Source organism: Anguilla anguilla, chromosome 5 (genome assembly GCF_013347855.1).
Source record: "Anguilla anguilla isolate fAngAng1 chromosome 5, fAngAng1.pri, whole genome shotgun sequence".
NCBI classification, from domain to species: Eukaryota; Metazoa; Chordata; class Actinopteri; order Anguilliformes; family Anguillidae; genus Anguilla; species Anguilla anguilla.
This window is the reverse complement of record NC_049205.1, coordinates 31,006,659-31,032,187: the sequence shown is the minus strand read 5'-3', so window position 1 is coordinate 31,032,187 and position 25,529 is coordinate 31,006,659. Positions and strand designations below refer to the sequence as shown.

The window sequence follows — 25,529 nt, the reverse complement described above, 5'->3', positions numbered from 1 at the left end:
ATTATATTATTAGAAAAAATATATTCCAATATGCCACATCAAAAAAACCTTTCGCTTGATTATGTGCTTTGATGAGTATTAAGACTGGTGGAGCTTGTGTAAACATATTGGCTGTGAATGGCAGTACCTGCCCCATGCACCAGAGGAAAGCTCCTGCATGCCACTCAGCCATTGGCTGGGCAGGTCCTCCATGTTAGCGTGTGGGAGACAGTTTACCCTAATGAACTGAATGGCCCTCACCTTCTGTGCCAGCTGTCTGTGCCTCTGACGTTTTATGGAGCCGAATGGAATAGGTTCCATAGATGCCACTCTGTGACAGGTGGGCTGCCAGATGATGAACTGACACCGCCGCCACTGTAAGCTACCCTAGTCCTTGACTTTTGGTTCAGATATTGTCCTCCTTTGCTCTCCCCATTGAGAGAAAGGTATTTGCAATGAAGGCTGATAACAGAAGCCACAAGATCTAATTTTACCTTCCAACGGGGCATGTTGCCAGTCCTCCCCCAGCAAGGAATTACTTTACTATAATTGAATTAAAAAATTTTTACGTTCACAAAATTAATCTTATTATATTGCCTGGTTTACCCCCGTGTATGCATTACAAAATTATATGTTTACCCCAACCTGTCCAACACAAGCTGAAGGAATGCTAAATGTGTAAACTATAGGGTGATGTATTTACATTTCATTTGCCCAGAGTGATCTGATGGAACATTGTTTAATAAGCTGGTCTGAAGTCTTGTGTTATTAGTCAGTTATTGTAAGTTGTCAACATCAGAGATGTATTTCCCAGTGAGGTTTGCCAATGCTTGTCATGATATCTGTTGACAATGTATTATACTGTATCTCACAATGCCTGGGTGAGTGATAAATAGAAAATCTGAACATTTAATGTCTATGAGATGCCTTGATGAATGTATTGAGATTACTGAATGTTGAGGCTTTTGTTCTGAGGCTATTCCTAACAGTACATTCTGGTTCTTCAATTTGCATCTTGAAGAAAAGTTTTATGGAAGTGGACAGAAAATACTCTAGCCGAGTAATTGTACTCTACAGCAGAAGTTTACACCTTGTCCACATTAAAATCAAGTCTCTCAATCTCCATTTTATCAAGTAAATGAATGAGAACAGCAAACAAGAACTTACTTGTCTCATGAGTCAATAATTAACTCACTATATGTCACAAGTTAATAGATATTTCCTGTTCAACTGTGCACAAAACACAGAGATATTCATATGCCTTTGTTATCTGACCCTTACTCGGCAACCACATGGTACAAGTGTACATGGACACTCACGCATGATTTCCTGGATGGTGACAGCCTGAGCAAGAGTGGCAGGTTCACTGGGGCCAGCCAGGTTGTAGGCCCGCACGCGGAACTGCATCTTCTCACCCGTTGGGAGGTCGCGGATGATGACCGAGTTGCGATCTATCAAACCTTCGAAGGCCGGGACCCACTCATCCGCTGCAACCCAAGAGAATGTGAAATCATGTCAAAAGATCCTCAAGCCTGTTCTCTTGACTCTAATCCACCCCACTCCTTCAGTCCATCTCTGTGGACACCATTCCTTTCATCTCCTCTCTTATCACCACCTCTCAATCAACAAACACAGTCTTGAGAGGGCCCGTGTCACTACTCTCCTCATGAAACCCTCATTGAACCTAGCAGATGTGCATAACTACTGACCTGTATGACTCCGCTCATTTTTATTCAGAACGATTGAGCATGCAGTCTGTCTGCTTCACTGAGGCAGCTCTACTTGCAGTCACAGAGGCTCTTACCTTGGCAAGAGCTAACTCAATCAGCCCCATTCTCATTCTCCTTGACTTATCAGCTGAATTTGACACCGTCCTCCACCAGATCCCTCACTCATCCCTTGTAAAGATGGGTATCTCAGGCTCCATCCAACCTCCATACTTTGCTGATCAATCCTACCAGGTGGCCTGGAGCAGATTAAGCCCACAGGGCTTAATACCTGTCCTTTTCTCTTCTCTCTTTACACAAAATCATTTGGCCCAGTTCTTTGCACACAGCATGTAATATCATTTGCTATTCTGGTGACAGTCAACTCTTTCTCAATTTCTCTCTCTGACACACAAATTCAGGCTTGTATCTCCTGCCTAGCATTGCAACCTGGTTGTCCACCAGGCCTGTATATGATAGAGCTCTTGTTCCTCCAGGCAAAATATTACCACTGATTGATCTTTTAATCACTGTAAACATCTCATCAGTGTCTCTCACCTGCTCTAGGAACCTTAGTGTGACTCAAGATGGCCCAGCTGAGCTTCTTGGGATACATTGAGACAACCACCAGGTAATGCAAGCTGTTTCCTCACAACATCAGGAGATTCCACTTCCTCACCCAGGAGGCTAGACAGTTACTTCACAGATGCACTATTGCAAAGCCTTTCTGGCTGACTAACTTGCCTACGCCATCAGAATGCCACTGCCTGGCAGGTCTTCAATCTCCCTAAAATCACTCATGCCACACCTTTCACTAGCTTCTGGTAGCTGCCCACGTTCAAATCAAGTCACTCACACTGGCATCCCAAGCTGTGAATGTTACTGCCACGTCTTATCTTCAGATTACACCATGCATTCCAACCAAGCCTCTCTCTGTTCTGTCTCCTCTCGTCAGATTAGAGCATGCATTCCAACCAAGCCTCTCTGTGTAGACTCCTCTCGCCCGTTGACTGTCCCATTTCGACTGCTACTCCTCACAACCTCAGCTCTTCTCTGCTCTTGGTCCGCAATCGTGGAACAATCAGTCAAGAAGGCAGGCTCACTGACTGTTTCAGCTAACCGTTGAAACAAATGCCTTTTCAAGCTGCACCCTTTTAAATATTTCTAAAAGCCCTTCTCTCTCTTTATTACACAGATCTTGAAGCATGCACATTGAAGTACTTATTTCATAACCTTTACCTATCTCTAGCTCAAGTTGGATTAATTTACCATGTTAAATGCACTTTTGTATGATGCTTTCGCTAACTGATCAACCTATAAATTGTAAATTGATTCTCAAATCATTCTATATCTATTTAAGCAGTTTACTTACCAAAGCCATCTACTCAGTTGCCTTGGATCAATGTGTGTAGCTGCAGCTTTTGGTCTTGATGCTTGTTTCAGTGTGAAAGGTAATATATACTCATGTCCATTAGCTATGTAATATTAACTTAGTAGCAATAGATCACTGGCACAGGGAATGACATTCTGTAGGGTAATCTTGGACCTGAATTTTATTTTTGTTGATTAAGGTCCAGGTATTGCTAGCCCAGTCAATTTTACAAGACAAGAATTTGGCATGTTGCCACTTCTTACACATTTTTTATTTTCTATCAATTTGGAATATTCAGCTGCATTTGTAGTTCCATTCCATTGCTTCAACAGAACTGCAGACGTGCACATGTCTGCAACTGCTGCATCTTTTCACTCTTCAGCCCACCAGCTGAGTTGCACAGTCATTCTGCAGAAGGTCAGCACTACTTATGTCACTGGTGCAGGCAGACCACAGGTACTGGAAGAGTCATTCTTGCACAGTGAGGTGGTTTTTTTTAAAAGGGACTCTTTAAGAGCTTTTAAAAGAATTAAACAGCTGTTACATTAAAGGGATGCAACAACTGAGCTGCTGTAACAGACTGAAACTGCACCATGGAATTGTGCCAGTTTGTAATGCTGCATGGTGCTTCCTGTCAAGGTCATTCTACACACTGCTGAACTCCTGGGACATGGTGTTGGTGGTTCGGTAGGACTCAGTCCTGTTGTCTTCTCAAAAAAACACATGGCATTATAATAGTGAGATGGACACTGTGATGTAGGAGGGCATGCCATCTATGTTATTATGATAGTGAGAGGGACACTGTGTGTCTATTGAATGAATTCAATAGATATTAAATATTTTTAATCAACATGGAGACTCACTGCCTTCTTTGCAGTACTCAACCCCATAGCCATCGAAGGGAGCGGACCCCATACGCTCTGGGGCTCTCCACTTTAGGGAAATGGTGGTGTCACTGATGTCATCCACACTCAGGCCAGTGGGTTCGCTGGTAGGAGCTGGAAGCAGGGGGGACAAACAGAATGTTAGCCAGCAAGATTACAAGACAAAATGCAGGCAAATATGCAACATTCTCATCCCACCACAAACAACAAATATAATACTATATAAGCAGACAATTTTCCAGCAAAATTATTGTAAGATACTATACAGTAGCTTCGAAAGTCTAAGACACAAAAAACACAATTTAAGATTGGCAATCATCAATTAAATTTAATATCAGTACTCTCTAAGTACATTTCACACATTATTACAAATCCTGATGAGCTGAAAGAAATACTCAAAATATATACGCACTAAATCCGTTGTTCCATTTTGTGCCAGAACACTCACCACACATAAGCTGTAGTGGAGGCGGAGAGAGCAATAGTTTTCTAATTATACTCTGAAAACACTCATTTTCACTTGCATAATTGGCAAAAAATAGTTCTCTCCTCCTCCACTACAGCTTGTGTACTAAGTGTTCTGGCTCAAAATGGCTGCCGTGCATCCCCCAAGTGGGTGTTACACATTGGTGTCTGAGGTGAGTTTTCCCTTCGTGACTGTGAAAAGCGTTTTGAGTTTCACAAAAAGCGTCATATAAATGTAAGGAATTCTTCTTCTTCTTCTTCTTCTTATTATTATTATTATTATTACCCCTTGTAACTTACATTTGTAAAACTGAAATACAAAACAAACATGGGAAAAAGACAAGCAGGTGTATAAAAGCAATTTTGAGTTTTCGGTGCTTGCTATCTCCCATCGTCTCCCATTTTCAAGGAATGGTAGCTAATGTTAGTAAGCATTTGTGATGAACATATCAAAAGAAAGCTATGGAATGCCCATGGTAGAGTCTGTAATTTTCACCCAGGCCTGATAAAACCAGGTCAGTTCGGGTCCTAATTCTGTCATTTTATATTGGGCTCAGATCAGGTCGGGTTTACATTTTAAGCACAAAAAACCACACAGGATGGATGGAAATTATAGACAGGCTAGTCTAAACTAAATTATGCAAGTGACAGAAAAGTAAAATCCAAGGTCTGAACAAACTTTTACATGCTTTTGCAAATGTAAATTGGCTCCTGTGATACCCAGTTTTGCCAACTTTTGGGAGACAAATGCAACCTCACTGCCATATACAAGCTTGAATAAGTGTATAGAAATAGTAACAATAGTAGTACAATAGCAACCATGAATGTGAAAAAACTGGTCGCTCGTTACATTTCCAAATAAACAAAAAAGCCAATAAAAAACGTAGCCCAGGGCTTCCCATTTTGTCAAGCGAATTAGAAAAAAAAACAAGCCCATTATAAGCGGAATTCTGGAGATACCGTGCTTAAGTAGGGAAATGGGTTTGGACTATGTCTAAAAAGTGCTGTCAGTTCTACATGGTGAAACCAAAATGTATATACTGTAAATACCCTTTAATATAAACTGTGAAGTATAGAAGATTGTGGAGTATAGAGCTAGAAACCTTGCATAAATAATGGTCTTCCAAAGAAAGCACCTGTACAAGGACTGCTCCTTGTTTTCCTCAGACAAAATGCTGCCATGGATACTTTTAAACAGAGATTGAAGCTGTCAGCTTGTAAAACCATGACCTACTAAATGGAATGTCATACATGAATCTCAAAGAATGACTTGCATTTGACATGGAATGAGGTCTGACTGATGATGAGACTCTTATTCAAAGACTGCTGAGAGGCCCACTTTAAATGCCCTTCTGTCAAACGTTCTGTGTGCGACTGAGCTGGACATAACAAGATGCCTGAGAACATCTCTCAACAAGCAGCTTGTGGGTCTCACTGATCGACTGATCCACTCTATCAATCATAGAGACGAAACTAAAAGATAACCCATAGAAACAAGACCCACACTTACACTGGATTTGAACCACACTCATCCCTGTCACTGACAGCCCAAGGGATCTTACAGTATTTAAGGTATGGAATTTTGATGTGTGTGATGCCCTTCCTGAGCAAAGTCTATCAAAGACAGGAGGAGGGCATTGTCATCCCAGGGGTAGATTAAAAAAATGATACCCGCTAGGATTTACTGCCCCCAGGCGCTGCTATCCTGAAATCAAGTCTGCAATTCAGCCAACTACTGCAATGAAAGTTAAATGGAAACTACGTACCACCATATAAAGTCTCCTTGTATCCTTAAACTACTTACTTTTAGCCTTAATAACCCTGAGCAAGAATTTGCACAAAATTATATTTGAAATTTCATTTTGCAGGCTAGTACCTTCATTTACAAAGCCATAGCTTGTTATTGTTGTTGATATAGAAGGATATCAATAATGTTTTGCAATAGAGGGCTAGACCACTCTATTGAACAGTAAAACATACAATTGATCACTGTGCACAAAATCGCGTTTACTCCTAACTTATTTAAATGTTTAAAGTGACAATCTCGAAGATTTCAGTTTCGTTCTCTATGGCGGTGCCAATGGCGAGAAGCGGTAATTGCAGGTGTGTTTTTGGACCTCACTTCCCATAGATCCAACCGGATCCAACCAGTGTCGCCTGTGTGACGTCAGTCAGTTGGCACGCCACCTATAACACTTACTATTTACTGAATAAAAAACGGTTGTTATAAAAGTAACGTTATGTACATACTCATTCCTTGTCTAACATTAGGCTAACTCAAGATGTCTTTACACTGCCGAGCCAGGTTAAAATGCCGTAGCAAACCTGGGGTAGAATTAGTGATGATCAATTACTGCAAATGTTTTTTATCCACCTTTTGCCCGGCATGAACATCTTTACACTGCAGAGAAGAATTTGCGGGATTCGCTGTGGATCGTGGAATTATGTATCTCGTGCACAATAAGCAGTCTTTTTCGTGAATGATTGTTGTGTGGTATTTTTTAAATAACTGCCTTGCAAAATGTTACCCCTGGTGTTTCTGGTTTTGCTAGCTAGTTCAAGAATAAAGCTGAGCTGGGTGTTAAATAAGCAATCAGAACAAGAAGAATAAAACAAAAACATCAAAATTTCATCAAAGAGGGCATAAAGGCTGAAGGAACATATGAGGAAGCGTAATAAAATAATAACAATGCTAATCCATACTGCCGTATTCTTTTATTTAGTTTTCTCCTGCATGACGTCTTCAGAAATCAGATCCGGCTCTGCTCCACATACCCCGGCTTTATTCCGATCATTATAATATATTGATGAACTCGATGGCAATGTAGGCTAAATAACGGTAACGTTAAGGCCAGTTCAGATCAACGATTCGCAACGAGGCGAAACGGTTTTAGAATGTTGCAGAGAAAATTGCAGCGGTGTGAACTGGCTAGTAGCAGAGCCGTTGCCTGCCCTGAGGTTTTAAAAGACCATCCTTGTCAAATCGCCAAGTGCAGTTTTAGAACGTTTACAATCAGACGTCTTGGAATTTTGCAAGTTGCACCCAGTCTCGTTGCGAATCATTGATCTGAACTGGCCTTAAGTTAGCTACACTGCAACATTGCAACAAGGTAGCATTGCATTCGAGAGACGGTTTGCGAGGTCGGTACCGGTCGGTAGCGTTAGCTAGCGTTTTTTTTCTAATTGTTAGCCGACATTAGATTGTGTTAATTACATTAGCTAGCTAGCTAACACAACGTTACAAGATATGAGAGATGGATACTGTGCACAACGTTGTCTAAACTAATGTTGTCTTTCTTGACATGGTCCGGGAGCTAGCGTTAGCTGTGCAAATAGCTATGTAATTTAGTAAAGTTACATTGTCATTAAATGTAATACGAAATCTACATCAACAAATAATATGATCTCTCATGTTACACAAAAACTTTTTAGGGTTCCATAACTCCCCCAACCCCCCCTTTCTCTGTTATTATAACGCATACAGACACCGGAAAAAACAGTACGCCGCTCACACACAAGTGAGTTGAAGAGCGAGCCTGTTGCGTTAGTTCCGTCTACCCTCTCTGGCGGACCAACCACTGATGGGTGAAGAAAAACGCGTCACTAACTGTGCGCCGCTTGTGATTTTTTTTTCCCGGGAATGTCGTCACAGACTCCAAGTTTTTTAATCATGAATTATGATAATAATAATAGTATAAATTAATATAAAATAGGCTCAATCACCATTGTGTTACCCAATGCAGCGATAGATAGTGACTTAAAAGACATTTATTTTAATGAAAATCTTCGAGATTATTACTTTAACATCTTAGAATCAAGGAGGCTAAATGAGCCTAATGTTGCTTTTAAGTGACAAGAACAACATAACTAAAATTATTCAGATTTGCATTATACTATTGACAGAAAGTTACAAACATGGTTGGTGAAAGATTCCAGTCAAGGAGAAAATGTACCTTTGTCTAAGGAGATAAATAATTAAAAATAGAAAGAATGTAAGTGCTTTGGAATAAGATAATAAATTAGAGGAGAAAAAACAGTTTTCATTAAATTTAAATTAATCTAAATGGATACATATTTAATAGCCTAATTTACTTAAAAGATACAGAAATATGTAATCCATTGTATGATTTAATTTTCAAAGTGATTTTGTCATCATCCTTATGAATTTGACGATAACCATATAGCTACTTAATATATCCACAATCTAGCGGCACAAGAGAAAAAGCATTATACAGGTTTGTAGCACTGACAGCACTGATATAAAGACAGATGACAAACAAACATCGGGTAGATCCGAATATATTGTACAAAAACCTTTGTCTGTGTTAATATACCCACATATGTGAATATCATCATGAGCAAAGATATTTCTCTGATGACAACACAGGAATTTACCCTGGGACAAACAAACACTTAAAATGGAAGCCTACTGCCTATTGGCTCTGGTTCTGAGACGACCTCTGCCGGAGCAGGGGCCTCCGGAGCGAGGGCCTCCTCCCCAGGGACGGTGAGCTGTGAGATGGGGGCAGCCCCCTCTTCAGCTGGGGGTGCTGCATCCACAGCAAGGGGTGCAGCTTCAGCGACAGGGAGTGCGGCTTCCGTGGCAGGGCCTGCAATTTCAGCAACAGGGGGTGCGGAGTCCTTCAGAGGAGGGGTATCTTCTTGGATGGCCATTTTCTCTGCAGGAGGTAATGACACTTCCCCGTCGGGCCCCTTGGGACTCTTTCCCTGGGCCGCCTCGGGCTGCTCATGCTGGTCTTCTGGCTTCTCAGCTGCCGCCGGTTTTTTCTCGGCGGTTTTCGGAAGCTTGGGCTTCGTCATCTGCAAGCTGTTGTCGGACTTCACTGTATTTCACTGTCTCTTCTCCTGCCTTTGCTCCACGTCCCTCAATCTATCAGTTCCCCAGGGGCTTTCTGTCAACAGCAGTGGTGTCAGTGTCCTCCCGTAGCTCCAACAGTAGCCGCTATCCTCTCCCTCGCTGCAGCTGGTCCAAGCCTCTCTGCACACTAATATGCGATTATATATAGAGAGAAATGCTGGGGATAGTTTCCTAATCAGCTGCCAGTGTGACACCAGCGTCTTCCATATTAGAGACCAGCTAGTTTGGATGCTTCAGTATCCGCACCCATTGGGCCAGGAATCAGGGAGGGAGGGAGAGAGGGCGAGAGAGAGGAACCCCGACCACAAGACCACCCAGCTTGGTTTCTACTGAAGTCATCTCTCAGCTTACTGCTGTAAAGACAGCACACTGAAAAGAATCTTGAAAAGCTAAAAGGCTGATGTTTTGAACAGCATTTTCAGGCGAAAAGAGTTATGTTACAAATCTTCTGCGCTTACTGGCAGTAAAAATATTAAAAAAACATTATTACTGCCTGATTGTAAGAAATATGCAAACTGACAGGGGTTACTACAGGGCTGGAGAATACAACAAAACACATGTCAGGTTCTTCAAAATAAAAAACTAGCCAAGGCCCTATTTAACATCGACTATTGAACTGTGACCATTGAGTAGTTCTGTCTCAAATAAATCTGATACTGTTTTTAAAATGTTCATCTGAGCTACTAAGTAAGCTACTGTAAGCATACAGCCTTGCAAATTCCGAATACAGAATATTTTTACATTATTATACTGAATTTAATGACAATTATTACAAAATAGAAATAAAATTCATTTTATTAATAAAGTTGCTGTCCCAATAAATAGCAAAAATCAACAAATAATGTATAACTTGTTTCATAATTGTGTCAGTTTGTGCTGTGCTTAATGTCATTTTATTATTTTTTAATTATATGTACATTTTTGCTTTATTTTACATTATTGTTTCCTTTTTAAAAAACATTTAGCTTATAAGAGACCACAAGCTTGTGATCTCTTATAACTACATAACTGCATAATGCATAATGCACAATGCCATAGCAAGTTGAAACTCTGGATGTGTGATCCAGGTCTACCAGGTTTTTTGCTATCGCTGAGCTCACCATTGTTTTCTTGCTTCCTAACAATGTATCAGAAATATGATTTTTAACACACCCAATGTTTTGGCTTTGCCCTTGATCAATTTATTTTGATCTTCATGGCCTCAGGATGTTGTGCTTTACTAGTATTTATCTGACACTTCTTTGGTCCTCGTGAGATAACAGCAACAGATTCCAAAAGCAACTTCCACACCTATAATGAAATCTAGAACTTAGCTTTATTGTGCATGAACTAACAATATAAAGGCACACAGCTGGCCAAGAAACATCTGAGCTGCAAATTGCCCAATTACTTTCCCCCTAAAACAGGGGGAATATATATAAAAAGAGCTGTAATACTGTATCTACATGGATCACCCAATATGGATATACAAAATAACCTAAAATACCCTGGCAGTCTGCACTTTAACCTCAAATTCATTGTTGTTGTTTTAGCCTATAATGCTAAACTATAAGGTTAAAATATCATAAAATATTATAACTGGACAGTTTTCTAATCTTTCATGACTTCTCAATGACTGGAAAACTCTAAGGATTGGTATAATTTAGATTTTGCCAATACAATGCTACAGCAATACTTTTAAAATGGTGCTGATGTCTACTGGTCATCCTCCAGAAATTCACCTTTAACGTTACTGGTACCAACATTCAGTTCACCCCAATGTTGAGTGGGCTATGCTTTTAGGTCTTTGTTGCGACACTTTTGTGAAGATGAAGGGAGATCAGTGAAAAAGAAACTCACCAATTGGCACAAATGGCTGGGAGGCAGGACTGTGTCCAGACATGCCAATAGTATTCACTGCATAGACCCTCATCTCGTATTCCACGCCCTCAATCATCCTCTTGGCCTCATAGGTCAGCTCCTTGAATAAATCATAGTTCAGCCTCATCCAGCGATAGCTCTTCTTCTTCTTCCTCTCCAGAACATAGCCTAATTGAAAGAATGGTGTAAAATATACAAAAAAAAAAACATTTGTATGCTACCCCCTCCCCATTCATTTTCTCAGCAAATGGACAAAATAATGCATAAATTACATAAATGCTGTCAGATTATATTTTTCAATGTCAGGTATACTAACCCAGGACTGGTTGGCCACCATCAAACAGTGGGGGCTCCCATGTCACTACACAAGAATCCTCACCAACACTGAGGATTTTAGGCGCCTGGGGAGGATCAGGTACATCTGAAGAAACACAATAAAACAAGCAGTACACAATTAAAAGGGCTTGGTCAATATTGCAGAAATTAAGCTATGTTCCATTTGCTACTTTGTAGTCTATATTCTGTGAACCTTCAGTTTTGTTCTATAAATTAGATTATTTCATCACTTGAAGCATCAGACATCACACGTGGCTTGAAATTTAACATATCAGTTGAATAATTAATAATTTTGTGAAAATATGGATGACAATATGGACCAGTTTGAAGGTCATGAGGTGATTTTTTTTCCCAAAGGAACCTCTGAATCCATTAACAGACCAACAGGTGCTTTTGATCAGACATCTCAGTCAGGGCAGGTGTTGAAAGAATTACTATCAGCTGGCTTGTGGCAAAGGCAATGTGTACTTCGTAACTTGACATGTGGTGATCTATAAAAGACCAAGGCATGCCATAGATGCAGAGTAAAGGTGGTCGTAAAACGTAACAATATGCAGCACTGGGTCAAGGTGTCCTTTGGCATGACTGTTTGGAGTCTGCACTGTATACTGATATGTAGTGGTAATGTCCCTCTGGGACATTTCAGACACAGCCTTTCCTGCCTTTGAAATTGAGTGTCAGCTCCTTTAAGAAATTGGTAAGCAAACAATGGTATGAATTCAATCGAAATCTGTCCTTACCCTTGACTCACAATTAAATTCAGGCATTTCATTTTTGGCAAGAACAGCAATCACTAAATTAAAACCCCAAAAAAGGTTGTGAAGGCAAAATGTTTCTGCTAGTATTTAATTTAAAGTAAAAACTATAGAATTAATGGATTTGATATTTTGATTTAATTCAAACCAGTGTTTTTTCAAAATTGCCTCATTAAAACTTGTTTAAAACAAGAACCAGCAGGGCACTTGTATATTTATTTTCTCATCTATTCAACGCAGGCACATCACATCCAATGACCTTGATATGTACTTTTGTACGTCGCTTTGGATAAAAGCGTCTGATAAATAAATGTAATGTAATGTAATTATTGTAACTGCTCTAGAGTAGTGTACATTCTGCATATAGTAGGGTAACCTGTACTTGTTTTCTATTATTAAACCTGGAGGATGTCTACTTTGGGCTCTGTTTTCTGGCTGGCGCAAGGCGTGTTGCAAGCCGTTGCACTGGCGAAATGGTATTTTTGCTGTAAATTTTGATGTGCCTGAGCGGTTTGGTAATTTCATGACTCGCCGTGCGCATTAGTGGAAGGGAAGCCGCTGTTGGGGGTGTCAATATTGCATGGCGCAGTGCAATTTTGGCAGCTCATTGGAATTTTCGGATCATACCAGTCTGTCATTTGATCCATTTGCCACCCAGACAACACCCTGTCCAGAACACGTCTGTGGTGTATGGCGCAGGGCATTGTCAGGCAGATTAGTGATTTCGGGGCTTACCATGCGATACCCACGTTTCATATTCTATGCAAAAGGCAAGAAATGGTTTTGTGGATCATATGCTGTCCAATTTGACTTTGATATAAATCCCAGAAATAAGAAAAATCTATTTATTGTTCATTGTCTTCATTCCTTTTTGATAATTTTAATTCCTTTATTTATTTCTATTTTTAATTGTTTATAGCTGTTTTTATAAATAATTGTGGTCCCGTATTTCGCTCTTTTTCTTACAACCTCTAACAAAACTTCAAAATACTGTTGTCATTATTTCTTAGTAATATGAAGCATTTAAGCTATTTAGCAACAGGTTTAATGGGAAATTAAAATTGGCCTATAGGCTAATATTTATTTAAGCAATTTTCTCATTCTGACAGAAGAAAATTTGAACAAATTCAAATAAATTTCTCTTATCTATGAGATTCCTTCAACCTAAATTCCCCCCAAAAAAGGAAAAAAAAAGTCACAGCCCAACTCTGCACCTCCCGCAAAAGAACATCTTGTGAAAAACATCTGATTAGATCATTGCTAGATCATTATCCTTGAAACATTATCCATGCAGTGGTCAACTATAGAAATTGGCAGCACACACAGCTCTTAAAGGGAATGAAAAGAGGTAATTTGATTGACTATTAATAAATGCAGCTATTGAACAGTCCACATAGAACTTCAGGCCCATCCTCTTTGATAACATCCAGGAGGGTAAGCATTAGCATGCAAATCATCCAAAGCACACGCAGCCAAACTATGTTTCTTTTAAAGGAGTCTCTGAAGTCCACCAGCTGAGTAGTAAAGGAATAGGGGCCCAGTTGAAAAGAGAAGGCCTTAATGAGTAATAAAATGGGGATGCTGACTGAAACCATTCCACACGGTATGACTCAACAGCAGCGCTGCTCAAATGAAGGTCCTGCAGGCCACAGTGTTTGCTCCAAACATGCACTACACCACCTTATTTCGGCTTACTTCCTGAGAGTGGGAGTTGCTGAGCTGAAAATAGATGCAGCAGAAACCTTCCTTTAAACTGATCATTGGTCTCAAACTGTTTTAATTCATTTTCACTGATTAACAAAAAAACAAAAACAAAAAAAAGTGTGGCAAAAATATGAATAATCCATTGGCAGGTAAACACACAGCATCTTTCTTCACATCATGCTAGAGAGATTAAATTTAGGAATATGACTTGTAATCACTAAGTATATGTAAGGAAAAAAGATACCGACTCTGTTAAGTACCACGTTTGCTTTCAGCACAACCTTCAACAAGGACTATGAAACTTGATCTTTGTTATGAATATTCTCTGCGTGTGCGGAGAACAAAGAGTACATGTATCCACAATTTAAAATAATATTGATAAAATGTGCACAATTTTGTGACAAATAAAAATAATGTATTACTCTCCTAATAGCCTAATTCAGGATAACTGGCTGTATCTAATGGTATTTAGTATTTAATCGTTGTATTGTTAATCAAGGGAAATGACTGAAAAAAGATCGAGACCAATAATCAGTTTAAGAGGATGTTGTCCACCCCATCAGATTTCAGCTCAGTAGCTGCTGCTGAACCAAGGTGGTAAAATAATTAATGAAATCAGATGGTGTACTGCATAGTTGGAGCAAATACTACAGACACTGCAGCCCGCAGCATATGGAGTTCAGTAGCACTGCTCTACAAAACCATCCCAGTGAACAATTGTAAGGATGTTTTATCGCTTAACTTAACTTAAATTAAATTAGATGAAAATTACAGTTGTGGGTGGAATTGTGTTCCGTCTTGTCTCTCACATTCTCTTGTATTGTGGTTTAGACCGTGGAACGTGTGACCTCACCAACTACTTTCACGGTGATGTCAGCAGTGTCTTCTCCCGCTGGATTCCGGACAATGACAGAGTAGGTGCCCTCATCCTGCCGCTCCGCCCCCTCAATGGTGAAAATGCAGTGGCCCTTTGTGCTCTCCACGTGGATCCGTCCGTCAGCGTTTGTGATTACCTGACCCATGAGATGCAGGTTAGAACAGAATCACGATCATCTGACCCATGAGACATTCATTAGAAGGTTACAGGGCACGGCTGGCTCCACTGGGCCATTTTGGTGGCTCCTTTGAAACCTATACAAACACACAACACTTAACTTGATGTGGATCTTCATAATAGCTTCACCAACTCCAAACAGTGGGTGTAATCCTCAATATTAGAGCCAGTAAAAATTATGACCAGTTTATCACACCTTCCATAAGGTTCTGAAGCATTTTGCTTAAGGAATAGTGAGATAATATATATATATTACTCTTACCTCTCATAGGAAAAAACATAACATGATAGATGGGTTTCCCATAAATTAAAATGAATAAATAAATAAATAAATAAATAAATAAATAAATAAATAAATAAATACTTTGTCCAAGCTAAATACACTTAAAGTATCCTCCTGGATTAAAGCCATACTATGCAGGATTTTTACCTTGTAAAGATTACAAAATAATCATGTTAGGCACAACCATGTTGCACTGACAATCTCTGTCTTTATGCACATTTACCTGTATTTGTTTTTCTAAATTGTGTTCAGAATATTTCTGGGTGTGGTGCTTTTTAACCTTAGAATTGAATTTCCTCAGAGGTGTCAGCTGAATTTCACCAAGGGGATTAAAAGCTACGCAGAGTTGGGTTGTTTTCTGTTGGACAAGTAAGTAACGTTACCGGCAGTGTGAAGCTGGCAACTTTCACGAGGGTCTGAAATTTGAAAAGTGCCAAAGATAAAACCACTATTACGTTCAACATACTGGAATTTATTTAGCTACAATCAAGTCTGTCTTCTCACTGTGACTCATGGTCGCTCATTTCATGGTACTAACGTTACTACTAGCTATCCAGCTAGCTACATTAGGTGAGGTAACTTACTCTGTGTGAATGGATGGGGTTGAAGATGGAGGAGGAGACTTCTTTCATTGTAAACACAGGCTAACAAATCCTGCATAGTATGCCTTTAAAAATAAAGTTATGTACAGTAATAGTATGTATAGTAATAGTATAGTAGTTTGTCAGGAGTGAAACAAATTCATAAATTTACATACATGTAATGATATTGTGTTGTATTTATGACTGCTGTTTTTTTTTTTTAATCTCAGAAACATAAATGTACACTTCAGTTACTGTCCCATCTTTCTGGATTGAACCAACAATCATTTTAATCAGCTTAATGAGGCCTTTGAAAACAGCCATGCCTCTCGCCTCATGATACAGAATAGGATTTTCCTCTTTATAATAGAGTAAATAATTTTATTGTCTTGGACAAGATATTTATTCTGATTTCTTATTTTTATAACAGATATATATATTACTTTCTATGGGAACATAAAAAGTAAAAGGAAACAATACTACCTTTCAGCCATCCATGACCATAATGGTGAGATAAAAATTAGACCATTTGATGTGGAAACACATGCACACCCAAGAAATGCAATAGAAGAACATTTTTAAACTATGAAATTTTGACAGCCATGAGCTGTATTGTCAAAATTTGTATCAATACTTGTATATACAACTGCAAATCGGGAGTATGTCAATGTTCGCTGCTAGAACAAAAATGGTATTTTCCAATATTGCAACGTCAAACCTTTGGTCTAACTGATACATGTGCGACATGCACAGCAGATTTGCATATTTGACAGATAATTACCTCATTCCCATGAAATGCTGTGCAACTCCTGCTGCAGGCTACAGAAGCATATCATGCATATATCATGCAGAACCTACGTTGTTTTCATGAAAAAACTTACTTCCCCGTCTTTCATCAGTTTGGCAATGAACTCCACGTCTGCGGACTGGTCGCTCCTCGGCTTACTAGATATGCCCTACATGAGCAAAGCAGATCTGTGAAGCAGGAGAGCTGTGGCCCCTCTGAGAGGAGATGAGGGGCCACTCCCTCATTCCCATACAAACCCTTATTCCACCCAGATCCTCCACTGCATGGCTTCTTCTGTTCTTAACCAAGGGAACCAAGGGTGTCTATGCCACACTGGCATTTGTGCCTAACTTTGAATGTTGCATTTTAATTCATTATTACATTAATACATTAATTTCATATACACTTCTGTGACTTTGTCAGCTCTAAGAAAGGACAAGAGATTAAATTAGGAGAGTACTGCATGTAGCTGCACAACATAAAAAGCCTAGGTGTATCCATTCGTCCAAGCCAAATGACAAGCCATTACAATGCTTTCCATTTTTGTTGTTATGGCTTACAAAGATTATTAGATTTTCATTAAAAGTGTTACAAATTTAAACTATTAAGATTTCCCATTACTGTTGTTCCGCTTGTCTGGCATTTGTATGTGGAATTCCTTCTTTTATTCTAAGATTAATATGTTTACTAACATCATAATACATAAGCATACTGTAACACAGAGAGGTCCAGTCACCTGTAACACTACAAATAAAAAATAAGGCCCTGCTGGTAAGGCATTATTATGCCTTCAGAATTGAATGCACAAGTTTAACATTTTTAGCATGTGCTACAGTGCTACAAAAAAGTTTTTGTCCCCTTCCTGATTTCCTCTAATATTGCACATTTTTACACTGAATGGTTTCAGATCTTTAAACAAATGTAATATCAGACAAAGGGAAACTGGGTAACCAAAAAAACATTAAAACAATTATTATTCCATTTATTTGATGAAAAAAAACACCCACATGACCCATATGGAAAAAGTTATTGCCCCTTTAAACTTAAAAATTGGCTGCACCACCTTTAACCGCAGTAAATGCAACCAAATGCTTCTTATAACTTGATATCAGTCTTTCACATCACTGTGGAGGACTTTAAGCCCACTCTTCTTTGGACAACTGATTTAATTCAGACAAATTGGTCGGTTATTGAGCATGAACTGCTTGTTTCAGGTTCTGCCACGGAATCTTGACTGGCTTCAAGTCAGGACTATGACTAGGCCTCTCCAAAACTTGAATGTTGTTTCTTTTCAGCCATTCAGATGTGGATTTTATGTTTCTGATAATTGTCTTGCTGCATTCTCCAATTATGCGTTAGCTTCAGTTAACAGACAGATGACCGCTTCCTTCAATAATGGGAAGTCGTCCAGCTCCTGAGGCAGCAAAGCATCTCCGCACCATCACCCTACCACCATGTTCTCACTGTAAAATGCTGTATTTGCCAGAGATAATGGGATCCATGTCTTCCAAAAGGTTTCACTTCTGACTCATCTGTACACAGAACATTATCCAAAAAGGCTTGGGATCCTCCAGGTGCTTTCATCCAAATATCAGACAAGCCTTGATGTTTCTCTAGCCGAGGCAAGAGCAGCGTGCAGTTGTTTGTATGTTCTTCTGGTATTTTTTGTGGCTTCTTGGATGAGTTGTCATTGTGGCCTTGTAGAAATGTTGGCAAGCTGGCCAAACCTGGGAAGATTCATCACTGTACCATGTGTTCTCCATTTGGAGAATGGTTTGGTGGAGTCCCAGAGTCTTGGAAATGGCTTTGTATCACTTTATAGACCACACTCTCATCTCTTCTGGAATGTCCTTAGACTGTGGCATAGTGTGCTTGTAGAAACTTTGTGATGACTTCACTCTGATGGTAAGGTTCAATATGAAGTTTAGATTCAACAGGGCTGGCTGCAATCAAGACTGGCTGTGTTCAATCAATTAACCGTTAATTTGATATGATGTTGATTTGATAACTTTTTCCATTAAATAAATTAAATCCATTTTTAAATGTGTTTTGTTTTTACTCCGTTTCCCTTTGTCTAATATGACATAATATTTTGTCTAAAGATCTTAAACCCTTCAATGTGACGAATATGCAATAATAGAGAAAATCAGGAAAGTGGCAAATACCATTTCATGGTAATGTATCTGAGAAACAATAACGGCTCTATTTTCTGGCTGGCGCATGGTGTAATGTGAGCCGTCATACTGGTGAAATGGTGTTTTCATCATGGATTTTGACGTGCCTGAGTCATTTGGTAATTTCGCCATGTGCTGAAGTGGGAGGATAGCTGATGCTTGGGGGTATGTCAGTCAAGACTGAGCAGATCATTACAATTTTGATGTCAGTCAAGTCTGCAATTTGCGCCCTGGCTGCCTATCTGATCAGACCATGTCTATGGTGCAAGTCACAGCCCAGCATTGGGTGGATTTCTAATTTGTGGGCTTTCCCATGCAATGCTCACATGATCAGAGCCTATTGAAAACCGAGCCATCGTTATCATGGATCATATGCTGTCCTATTTGACATTGATATACATCCCACAATTAGGAAAAATGCATCCTTTGCACATATTGTTAATTGTCTTTTTATGTCATTTAAATTCCTGTATTTATTCCTGTTTTAATTGTTAATGGCTGTTCTTATACTGCACTATAGTCCCTGGGGTACTGTATTTGTTTTTCTTTTACCTGTCTTCAATGAGAAGAATGACAATAAAAATAACTTGAACAATCCTTTCATTTTAATTAAGTGATTGTAGTTAAAATGATAGCTGCAGTACAGGCACAATTTATGGATAGACTGCATTTATAAATGTTTGATGATTAATGCAATATTTTGTAATAATTTCTCTTTTTGGCATAATAAATCTTACTTGTTTTATCATAATGAGTCAGAAGTTGCTAGGGCCAATTTAACATAAATTGATGTTTATGTCAAAAATGTTAATTTCATCTTTTTTTGTAGGCTTTCATAATCTGTATGTCTTAATGCGAAATTCAGAGCAAAAATATAGTTTCAAAGCTTTTAAATCTGGTGACAAGCTAGCACCCAAGTTTCTTGTAAGCTAGCCTGCTTGTCACCTGTCACACAATCACATCAGCCGCTTTTGTGACTACAGGCTACTGGGTTTCATCTGATTTTACTTGAGAAATGTTATGGCTTTCATAATTTGTATGTCTTAATGTGAAATTCTGAGTAAAAATATGGTTTTTAAACGTAAGATGACAAGCCAGCACCGGAGTTTGTTTGTATCGTTTGGAGCCTAGCCAACTTGTCGTATAGTAGTGTATAAAACTCAAAATATGTTTTGCTGTCATTTTGAACAAGCCACATATGTAATATGCAATAAATGTAATAAACAAAACAAAAATTAAGAAATAATTAGCATTTGTGTTAAACAAGTAAAAACCATTACACTTTCCTATAAGTATTAGGTCATACCAACATAATTGTGCAGCCGAATGTACATTACACTTCTACACTATACACATATACACTACACTACAAATGGTACAAAAAGTATGTGGACACCTGACATCCAACATCTTATCCAAAATTATGGGCATTAATATGTAGTTGGTCCACCCTTTGCTATAAGAAACTACACTCGTCTTGGAAGGCTTTATACTAGTTGTTGGAGGGATTTGCTTCCATTCAGCCAGAAGAGCATTAGTGAGGTCGGGCACTGATTTGTAAATTAGGCCTGGCTCACAGTTGGCTTTCCAATTGATCCCAAAGGTGTTGGATGGACTTGAGTTCAGGGCTCTGTGCAGGCCAGTCAAGTTCTTCCACACTGTTCAAACAATACTGTTTTTATATGGACCTCACCGTGTGACCGAGGGCATTGACATTCTGAAACAGGAAAGGGCCTTCCCAAAACCATTGGGGAAGCACATAATTGTCTAGAATGTGATTGGAGATTTGCCTTCACTGGAACTAAGGGGCCTAGCCCAAACCAAGAAAAACAGCCCCAGACAAGGGGTGTCCAGATACTTTTCGTCATAGTGTTTTTCTTTGTCGTTTTTTGGCTTGTATACTTTACTTCAAATTACTTATGATTCCAGAATGTTATCACCACTTGTGGTCAAGAAGATAACTGTTACTGATAATTTTACAGACTAAAATGGCTCTGCGAAACAACAACAGAAGGAAGGGCACTGATAAAAGTGCTAAGAGAACTAAACTTCTTTAAGCAGTTTTTCCATTATTTGTGCCATTACTGTATAGACAAGCTACATGCATTAACTGCATTAGGTTTCGACTCCCAAGCTACTGTACTTTAACATCACCTCATAGCATCAAGGAGACGGAAAAATAACAAGGCATTTTATTGTTTTGACTGGAGGGTATATTGTTTGGTAGCCTTAAAATAAAGTTCATATGTGGGTCATGCTATCCGTGAAGACAAAATAATAACCAAGGAGAACGTTACATCGCACAGTTCAGTTTAGTTTAAGTAAACCATGCCATTGTTGTGACTTAATGATGGAATTGTGCATATTTTTTTCTTTAGTTTGAGCAAACTAAGTCATTTTACTGCAGTGAATGGGATCACTGCCATGTTATGCTCTTCCGTGGTTTTATTTTGTTTATTAAAACTTCAAGATGCTGTTGTCATTATTTCTTAGTTATGGAATAGCATGTTTAAGCTATTTAGCTTCAGGTTTAATGGGAAATAAAATCTGGTCCATAATAAACAGTTTTATTGGAATTCTTAACACATTTGCTCTGTGCAACATTCATTCTGAATAATAGACCCCTGAGGCTCAATTTGAGTAATGTTACTCTTCAAAATCTTTTTGTGAATGTTCGAAAGAGGTTGGGGAGGAAAACACCCTCAGGCTCCTTATCCTGCCTAAGTAAACTATATGTTTTTATGTACTTTATTACTCCTACTTCCATTGCAAACAACCTTTTAAGATCTGAAAACCAGAAGAAATATCTACAAAACTACAATAAATGATTTAGTATTATTAAGGAATGTACATATTATATTTTAGATATTTTGGTAGTTACACAGCAGACTAAACAATTCTAATCAATTAGCACGGTACCATTAATTCTGAACATAACACCAGTCAGGAATAAGAAGAGAAAATGGAAAATCCTTACCTGCATGGAAGTGATAGACTTGATTCTCTTACCATATGGTCTTTGTCCAGACCTTTGTAGTGATATATTTTATTGGTAATGGGATTTTTTTAGGTTGGATTATTGTTTTCAAAGAAAAGCTACAAGGTCCTCAAAGCTAGTCTTAGTGGCCTTGAATTGTTTGCTGATTTTGCTTCAGCGAAGAGCCTCACTGATATCAATAATTGTGCTCCTCTGGAAAAAGTTCCTTTCCATTTATTTACAATGCATTACAGGATAGAAATAATATACATGCTGATGTTAATGCTTTACATCATATGTGCTCAATGGCCTCTCCAATGTTGATATCTTGAAACTTAATCCTAGGGAAGAATACACCACCCAACAGTTTGGGAAATGTTGGCCCCTATTGGACTCATGTAAGCAGTTTTAGATTTTAACACGAGACTTAGTTATTGACCCAGAAACGGCCACTACTGCATCTATTGTACATTTTATAACTGCTGTCCTTACTGTAGGTTTGAGTATGTCCATTTATTGTATGACAGAGAATCAAGTCTTCTTGTTGTCCAGACTTTGAACAATGATAAAGACATAGAGCCTGGAAATATTTCTCACCAGACACCTGTGCTCCTCTGATTGGCCTAGGCGTTCCATTATAACCGATCCACTGCGTTGATGAGTTCATTAAGTGCCCTACCTTCTCAGACTTAGTCCAGACCACAGTGGGGGCCGGGTCTCCGGTTATGGGCACATCTAGCCGTAGCTTGTTTCCTGCCACCACCACTATGGTAGACTCGGCTATGTGGCCGACACAGTCCATGTGGATTTTTGGCGGATCTTCCAAGATATACAAAATGGTTACATTATTATTTGTTTGGCCTGGCTTAATTTTAAATGGAAACTGGTGTATAGTTGCACAAAAATGGTTGTAATTATAGTATGATTCTTAAAAATAATAGGAATGTAATTGCATTTTAGAGATAAAATAGATCATATATTTGTTTGTTTATATTTATTTGGATCATTAGCTGTTGCTGCCGTTGATCTTCCTATAGTCTGTACAAAACATTCAAACTAGACTATTACCGAACAGCAACCAACACGAAAACACTGGTGTAAAACTATATTAAATGAAAGACATTGATACTTATATAGATACAGAGGTACAGCTTACCTTGTCGAGGAACAAAGTCAATCTTGACCTCTGCAAAAATGTATTAAATAGTTACCACTGAAGCCAATATACACTAGAACATATAAAATGTGTACTTTATCTGTCTACTTTTGGTTATGGTCATTGCTATCCAATGCCCCCATAAAAGTTTGCCATTGTCACTTTGAAAGCTTAAATTTTTGAAATAAGAGTTTAACAATACCCAGAAAGTTGAGTTTAGCTGAGAGGTTAAATGCATATCCCTCAGGAACAAACGTGTAGTCTCCCTCATCCTCAGGTTTGACATCATCAATGGCCAACTTATGGATCCTGCAAAGAAATTATTACACTCTTTCAGTGCTGTGTGGGTATATGAGTGACTATATGAGTACTGTCACCATGCAAACAAAAGTCAAACAACTGTAAGGTGCACAGAACAAAAATAACCAAGCAGGGGCCAAGAGAGAAGACAATAAGAAAAAAATATTAATCTACAAAGATCACACAAATGTTTATGAAGTTTAATGGTTTCATTTCAAAGCTGTACAAAAGTTGAACCACAAAGAAGTCCTACTATAGGTGGCCTGCATTTTGAGGCTGACCTGAGTAAAACATAAGGGTCAACAAATAACATTTGATATTTTTCTGTAATTTACAGAAAGCTTAATTGTTTTACACCAAGTATGGATACATTTTGAGGCTGCCCTGAGTAGCTTACTTTAGCAGTTTTTTTTTTAATTATTTTTTTTTTTTTTAGGTATCAAGCTTCTTGTGACAACCTTTCAAGTCCAAAGGACAAATGCATTAAAGCTGCATGTCAATTCATTAAAAAGGTAACGAGGAATTAGGTGTTAATTTAACATTTGTAATACTGTATGTACTGTATACTGGGATATACAGTACATACATGTTTCTTTTTGTTTGATTCACTGATTTAAGGTATTTTCGTGATTAAATTTTAAAGTTTGAAAGCATTATAACTGTTGTAATTCCAGTATTTGGTTAAGAATCTATTTGCCTTTATTGACATTTTCTCAATTGGCAGAAGAATACAACTGAAATATACATATTTTGCTGCCTTGTGATTATCATATTGTAATATGGCATCTTTTAATAACTTTAAAATAGGATATTCTTAAAAAGAAACGTTACATGTCCTTATGGTAAGCTAGACATTCAATTACCACATATAAAAGAGCCAAAATAGGCTAGCTGTATTGACTCAAAGCAGTCATGTTTCTTACCAAAAGATAAAAACCAACCAACTCTAATAAAAAAAGTTTTCTTATCACAAAATAATTGTCTTAAAGTTAAGACTGGATCCTGTATTGAACCTTATTTACTTTCCACAGGTCTTGTTGACCTATCCTGCTTACCTGCCGATATGCGTGATGTGAGTCCTTGCATCAGGTTTCACCTCCACGCCATTTTTGTACCAGATGCCCTTCACGTTTTCATCCGAAACCTCACACTTGAATACTGCCTCTTCTTTGGCCTTCACCGTCAGATCTGCAATGCTCTGATAAACCTCCAGCTGTTTCTCTGTCAGTCAGATGACACAGTAGCTGTAAGAAGCTATATTGCACATGCAGGTATCTCTACTCCAAGAGATGAAATGCAATATGTTTATCAGGGTCACGATGCTAGACTGTATTCCATTCAGGCACTTAAACTAATATATACAGCCCTTGAGGTATATCAAATGTTAATTTCCTTCAGAGCAGTGATCATTAAACTTCACATTTATATACACTCACCGGCCACTTCATTAGGTACAACTGTTCAAATGATCGTTAATGCAAATATCTAATCAGCCAATCACGTGGCAGCAACTCAATGCATTTAGGCATGTATACATGGTCAAGACGATCTGCTGAAGTTTAAACCAAGCATCAGAATGGGGAAGAAAGGTGATTTAAGTGACTTTGAACGTGGCATGGTTGTTGGTGTCAGACGGGCTGGTTTGAGTATTTCAGAAACTGCTGATCTACTGGGATCTTCACGCACAGCCATCTCTAGGGTTTACAGAGAATGGTCTGAAAAAGAAAAAATATCCAGTGAGCGGCAGTTCTCTGGGCAAAAATGCCTTGTTGATGGCAGAGGTCAGAGGAGAATGGCCAGACTGGTTCGAGCTGACAGAAAGGCAACTGTAACTCAAATAACCACTCGTTACAACTGAGGTATGCAGAAGAGCATGTCTGCACACAACACGTCGAACCTTGAGCAGATGGGCTATAGCAGCAGAAGACCATACCTGGTACTAGCAAGTACCTAATGAAGTGGCCGGTGAGTGTATGTAGTAAACTCACATGAAGAACAAACAACTGTTTTCTTTAAAAAAGAAAAACGTATTTATCAAATAACACAACTGGTATATTGAATGGCATATCGCTGTATATAAAAAAAACAGAATTCCTGAATAAGAACTGCATGCAAAGAAAACACTGACATGTACTTGGCACAATGACCTGATCAGCTGTAAATATATTCAAATGAGAAAATGTCTTTGTATACAAAATAGGCAAAGTAATCCCCAGCTATCATAGGGGTGTACAACGAAGCGAGACTACAGGGTTAGCTAGCTAATTTAAAATTTGA

General features: G+C 38.6%; 1 protein-coding gene across 5 annotated transcripts in view; it reads right to left on the bottom strand.

Moving 5' to 3' along the window:
- The window catches only part of mybpc3 (myosin binding protein C3), a 69,546-nt gene that overhangs the window by 9,999 nt on the left and 34,018 nt on the right, over positions 1–25,529 (bottom strand). For 4 of the 5 annotated variants that reach the window (XM_035417794.1, XM_035417797.1, XM_035417795.1 and 1 more), the window contains 10 exons: positions 24,308–24,473; positions 23,155–23,261; positions 22,953–22,982; positions 22,476–22,615; positions 16,740–16,814; positions 14,794–14,953; positions 11,462–11,566; positions 11,125–11,313; positions 3,921–4,055; positions 1,299–1,466 (listed from right to left, as the gene is read on the bottom strand). In XM_035417794.1, the coding sequence (XP_035273685.1) occupies positions 1,299–1,466; positions 3,921–4,055; positions 11,125–11,313; positions 11,462–11,566; positions 14,794–14,953; positions 16,740–16,814; positions 22,476–22,615; positions 22,953–22,982; positions 23,155–23,261; positions 24,308–24,473 (1,275 nt within the window). The remainder of the gene's footprint in view (positions 1–1,298; positions 1,467–3,920; positions 4,056–11,124; positions 11,314–11,461; positions 11,567–14,793; positions 14,954–16,739; positions 16,815–22,475; positions 22,616–22,952; positions 22,983–23,154; positions 23,262–24,307; positions 24,474–25,529) is intronic. The other variant, XM_035417798.1, reaches the window with a different exon arrangement.